The sequence below is a fragment of the Poecilia formosa genome, unplaced genomic scaffold, assembly GCF_000485575.1.
Source record: "Poecilia formosa unplaced genomic scaffold, Poecilia_formosa-5.1.2 Scaffold259, whole genome shotgun sequence".
Lineage (NCBI taxonomy): Eukaryota > Metazoa > Chordata > Actinopteri > Cyprinodontiformes > Poeciliidae > Poecilia > Poecilia formosa.
Genome location: NW_006800198.1, coordinates 907,997 through 914,213, shown reverse-complemented (window position 1 = coordinate 914,213; position 6,217 = coordinate 907,997). Strand labels below are relative to the sequence as shown.

General features: G+C 38.2%; 1 protein-coding gene across 1 annotated transcript; it reads left to right on the top strand.

Annotated features, from left to right (window-relative positions):
* Window positions 1-215: 215 nt before the first annotated feature.
* LOC103150664 (chondroitin sulfate synthase 2) lies at window positions 216-2,449 on the top strand (the record flags this gene model as incomplete). The annotated part of the gene is made up of 1 exon (XM_007570364.1): window positions 216-2,449. A coding segment is annotated over one exon (1,263 nt), but the record flags the coding sequence as incomplete, so codon positions are not given.
* Between the last annotated feature and the right edge of the window lie 3,768 nt (window positions 2,450-6,217).

Here is a 6,217-nt window from a genome sequence, read left to right as displayed (position 1 = left end):
ATGAATTTACTTCCTTACTACAGACTGTAAGAAGGTGAAGCAGTGACATTTTGCACAGTTTTGGCTTTGTTGTTTTTTTCAGAAATTGCACATTAATTAGTTAGCAATTAATACATTTCTAAATTCGATGGCAATTATTTCAATAATCGATTAATCGTTTCAGCCATAATTAAAATAGACATATTTTTCAATGGTATTATCTTGTGTGTCCGCAGGCGGAGATAAAAAATGTCAGCGTTCTCGCTTTTGAAGGCAACCGAAGCGCCCAGTGGCCAGTCGGGGTCAATCCGCCTTTTGAGGCTAAATCTCGGTTTGAAGTTCTGAAATGGGAGTACTTCACAGAGGAGGAGATTTACTCGTGCATCGACGGCGCTCCTAAGTGTGAGTTGCGGGGTATCGATAAACTGGATGTGGCTGAGGTCATAGACACAGCCATAGAGGAGCTGAACAAAAAGTACATGCCCACTTTACATCTGAAGAAGCAGCAGCTGATTAACGGATACAGACGCTTCGACCCCACCAGGGGCATGGAGTACACCTTAGACCTTCAGCTGGAGGTCGTCAATCAGAAGGGTCACAGCCGCTCCATCACCAAGAGAGTCCACCTGGTGCGACCCCTGAGCCTCATAGAGATCATTCCCATGCCCTACGTCACCGAAGCGACCAGGGTCCACATCATTATACCTCTGACTGCAGAAGACCGCAGCTACGTCAACCATTTCCTGGAAGTCTTTGCCTCCAACGCCTTTGAGACGAGCGAAAACGCCATCCTCACATTTCTGTTCATTTACGACCCAGAGGAGGCTCAACACGTGAACCACAACGACATATTTATCGACGCGAAGAATCAGATAAATGTTTACGAACGAAAATACCCCACGGTGAAAATCCCCTGGATCAGCGTCAAGACGGAGATACCGTCCCAGATTAAGTTCATGGACATCATCTCCAAAAAGCACCCGGTGGACACTTTGTTCTTCCTGGCGCACGTCAACACGAACATCAACGCCGAGTTTCTCAACCGCTGCCGCATGAACTCCATAAACAACTGGCAGGTCTTCTTCCCCATCCACTTCCAGGAGTACAACCCCGATGTTTCCTACCACAACCAGCCGCCCCCAGCCACAGTCGACCTGGTGAAGGACGCCGGACATTTTGACCGCAGGTCATTCGACGAGGCGTGCTTTTACAACTCCGACTACATGGCGACGCGATCCCGCATGGTGGCGGACGTCCAGGAGAACGAGGACATCCTTGAAAGCCTGGACATTTATGACATTTTTGTGAAGTATTCCGGTCTGCACGTATTCAGAGCTGTTGAGCCAGCGCTGCACCAGCAGTACCGCTACCAGTCCTGCAACCCCAAACTCAGCGAAGACATCTACCACCGGTGTATTCAGAGCAACATGGAGGGCCTCGGGTCCCGATCGCAACTCGCCATGCTGCTTTTCGAGCAAGAACAAGGAAACAGTACTTGAAGCATTTCACCTGCTTTATTTTCGTAAAACGGACTGAAGATGTTGGAGTCAGTTGAAAAAAGCAACAAGTCTTCCACCAGCTTTAAGTCCAACCCAACGGTTCTCCCTAAAGGCTGTTTGTCAGCTTTGTCTTTTTTAGCTAGTTTTGATAAACGGATGCAACAGAGGTTTATAATGAAACCAAACGTGTTAGCTATGCTGACAAATATAAAAATTGCAATAAGCAGTTTTGACCACTAGGGGAGGCATAGAAACCAGAGACTCGTGGCTTTGCGGTAGCTTTGAGGAGTTTGTGTCGTCTCCTCAGCATTCAGGTGGAAATCGCTACCAAAGACTGAGAATACTCAGGGGTAGGCATGGGCCGGCTGCTGTACGTCCAGTTTAAATTTCTTCCATTGAAATCTAACAAAACTAGTTGCTGCACACTGCCAGTCGGGTGGCTGAAAGAAGACCACTTCTTTTCTCTTGAGCCTACAAGAACAAATTTAGATTTGGAAAGTAAAGTAGCTCCACCAAACACACTTACTCATAAATACAGTTGGCAACCATCTTTAGTCGGCAAACATTGGGCGTACATTGACTTTTTAGGACTGAATTGAAAAATGTATTAAAATTAGAAATTTTTTTAGGCTATTCAACTAAATTTGGCCCAAACAGATTCTTAAATTAAGTCTTTGCTGCCCATCTTTAGGTATCAGTAGATATGTTTGTGTTGACATATTTTCACTCTATTTATCCATATTTTAACATTGTTTACACCCAATCCAATGTCGTTTTTTCAATGTTTATTCGATGGAAATGTGTTTGGGACAGAGTGAAATATTCAACCTGACTACTGGAGCAGAAAGGCTTAAGAGGCAAGGTTTACTTGAAAATTACCCCAACATTTATTCATTAAATTTTTATGTTAAATTCAATATTGCAGTTCACAACAAACTATAATATTTTATCTCAGTAGGAATTAAAGAAATGCAATAATGTTACATATTTTTTTTCCTTTAAATATTTTTCAGATGCTGTGAGAAGACCGGCCCATGCCTAGTTAGGAGTAATTATGTTAATTGGTCACAATTAGAAGGAGGTAGTTTCCTTTTGGGAACATTAGCTTAGATTAGCTGAGAAAGCTAACAAACATGTCTTTTAAAAGTATTAGCACCCCTTGAACTTTTTTTTTGCATTTTTCTCACATTGCAACTACAAACTTTGATATGTTTTATTTAGATTTGTAGAATATTACATGGAGTGTACTGTATAACTGTGAAGGTTATGCATGATGCTTCTACATTTTACTAGATTCATTAATAGTTAGTTTTAAAGGGGCGGTAAAACGTATTTTCCACACATTTTTATAACACCATCAAGTAATTATGTTACCTTCAGTTATTAAAAATGCAGCATATGAAATATTACACCTTGAAATTGGGTCTCTGTCTTTTTAAGAAACGCTTACTCTTTCTGACACTTCCCCTATATCATGTTACGACATTAAAACATAATAAAAAGCTAAAAAAAAGTTGATTTTTAAAATATTTTGTATCCTCTACCTGGTTTAACTGTAAAGTGTCCCCACAGCATGATGCTTCCACCGTAATGCATTTCGCTTTTAGTATTTAGTATTTTAGTATTTTTTAAGGTTTTATTAACACCAGATTTTATTTTTTTACATTTTATAAACCATGTACTTATTCTCTACTTTATCCCTCAAATAAAACGGTTTGTGGTTGCATTAAAAAGAGCATTAAAACGTTCAAGGGGAAATAATGCTTTTTGGAATGTGCATCTTGGTTGTGTTACATTCTGATGAATGAAATGCTTTTCGTTTGGATAGAGTGAGCTAATGCAGTAGGTATGTTGGGTTTGGAAACCAATTAACCAAAAACAATAAGCGGTTTGTAATTAAAAGATTTCATTGCTGCTTCTCAGAGGGGTTTGACTTATGAGCAGTGACTGGTTTGCTTTTTGAGGATGCCCTTTGATTTAATCCGTATCATTAAATTGGAAGTTAATGTTTTATTTTATTTCCAACGGTACATTGCACCACTGCTTGTGTGCCCCAGTTCTTGCACTTTTGATACTTAACTGGTTTGAGTATTCACAGAAGTGTGTTTGTATAACGTGCCTTGACAAAGACGTTTCATATGTTGGCTGTCTTGTTTTATATATATATGTATATATATATAAAAAGTGGTATTTGTTGAACTCGTATGGCTGGGAGAGTGGAGCTTTCTGTGTGTTTATAACGCCTGCCACAGCTGGGAGACTGAAGTGGGGTCTCGGTTGAGTTTTTATTGCGAACTTGGACATACCATGAACTCGACCATCTGCAGGCTGAACGTAACGTGTGCCTCGAAGCCAGGAGGAGCTCTCTGGAAAGCATCTGTTGGGTTTGATTTATGAAGACTTGACTTACTGGAAATGTTTCTTATTGAACATTTTTTTTAATGGTACAAAACAAACAAGCCCTACGAATAATGACGTTGTTACTGTCTGGATGTCGGGATATATTTTAATTACATTAGAAATATTTTTCTACATCAACAGAAGCAAAAATTGGAGAAGGTTTAGCTGTTCCAAAGTGCTTTGGATGATTTTTTATTTTTTGCTAAATATGGTGTGTTTGAACTCCAGATGTTGTGAAATGCAGTAGGAGGTTTCTTCTGTCTCTGAGCAGTAATGGATGTATTAGTGCTGGACAGCAGTTATTTATTAGTACATTAAAATGTGCAATATTACAGATAACACAGCTGGACAGGCAGCTTTTAGGCGACGGGATTTTAAATTTCAAAGACATTTTTTGTTTCTTCAAGTGCAGCGGTGTGTATATCACAGTACTGTTCATGACTCGTACCTTCTGTTTGAGGCAGAGTAAATACACTGTAATTTCGCTGACAGGCCCTTTTAATGTATTTTGCTCGCTGTAGACACTTTTTCATCACATTTGCTTTGAAATACATAAAACCGAGGCGAGTCCTTTTATTTAACTGTAATTGGATTTAATATATATGTTGGAGACACTACAGCTGCCGTGGTGGTCCGCCGCGTTTCTTTTCTGTTTTATTCACAGTGTGAACACAGATCATTAAGTTCATTTTTATGCTGATTTTTTTTTATATATATCTTCTAACTTGGTGTGAATGTTTTCCTGAAGAGTCTTCCAGAGAAATCACTGTGAAATAATGAGGTTGAGATTAAAATATGAAGTTACTGAAATGTTCTGTTTTCTTGCCTTTCTGTCAGCATGAAAGGTCTGGATCACAAGTGTCAAACTCGAGGCCCGGGGGCCAAATCCGATCCACCACAGCTTTTTATGTGGCCCTGTAAATCCTAGATTAAATGCTAAATGTGCTTAAATATTATTTTATCAATCAAGTCAATGCAGTTTTTATCTGTTTACTGCCAAATTATGTCAATCAGTCCCTCCGTTTTTTTGCAAATTATTGTGGAAATTCATGCAAAATCAACAAATCCCCACACTTTTTTTGCACTAATATTTAAGTGGTAATTTATTCTAAAACGTTCTTACTTATACTAAACAGCTGTCTCGGTCTTAATTAATGTCAGCTTATAGTCCGTGATCTGTACAGTGAGTAATAAAAAGTCACATTTACCGTCATAAATAAGTGCAAATATTTCCAAATTAGTACCACAAACACTTTGATTTTTATTGCAAAAAATCACAAAACAATCGTAAAATCCAGGAGGGACTGTAAAGATGTTCCATTTTATTTAATTTTAAGAATTTATTGATATTTTAACAGTTTGTGAACGGGTTTTGTCAATACATTCTGGCACAATTGGCCCTTTAAGAGGGTTTATAATCTTGATTTGGCCCAAATCGAAAATGAGTTTGACACCGCTGGTCTAGAATCAAGTGAGGCGTCGGATTAATTGTCCCGTGTGGCTGAACGAAGGCTCCTTATGTATTTTTAATGATTTATTTATCTGTCACATCACCTAAATAACAGTATTTTCTGCATTCATGACATTCTTTGTACACTCCATTTTTAAACATCTTTCTACAGCAAGTTATGTTTTATTTTCTTGTTTTTTGTGGTCCTAAAGTCATTTTAATATGTTGAGTTCATTCCACATTTATTTCCACAAGGAGCTGAAGTTTTCCCTTTGCACCCCATTCACTGGTTTGTACTGTTTTCACACACATTGGTACTTTTTAAACCAAAGCGGTACATTTTGGTTAATGCACATGACGTGTAATTGAGTGCTGTAATTCTCAATAAACTGTGAATCATTGTAATTTTTCTAAATAAATAATTTTAAATATTTGTGTGTTTGTGTGTCAAAATTCAAAATAAGAGCTGTAAAAATGGCATATTTTTCTGAATATGATTTATTTTAACATATTTCTGTAGAAAACATGAAAATAATTTTTTATATATATATTTATATGTAATAGGGTTTTGTTTTAGCAATATTATAAATGTGAAGTTTATCAAAATGTATTTTTTTTTATTTATTTTGTTTAGTCAACAAGTTGTTTCTCCAGACATTTATTGGTGTTTGCTCTTGGCAGTTGGTGGTTACCGTAGCAACCGGTAACTGATGGCTCCTCCCCCTTTTTTCAGTTGCTGTTTGTAACTGAGGGGCAGAAGCTGCTGGACTGATGTTAACCACCAACTTGATTTCCTCTTTTGTTAGAATAAATACAGAGAACCTGAATGTGTCTGTCGTGAAGTCGACCTACTGGACCTGAGACGAACACAGCCGGGTTACACCTGGTG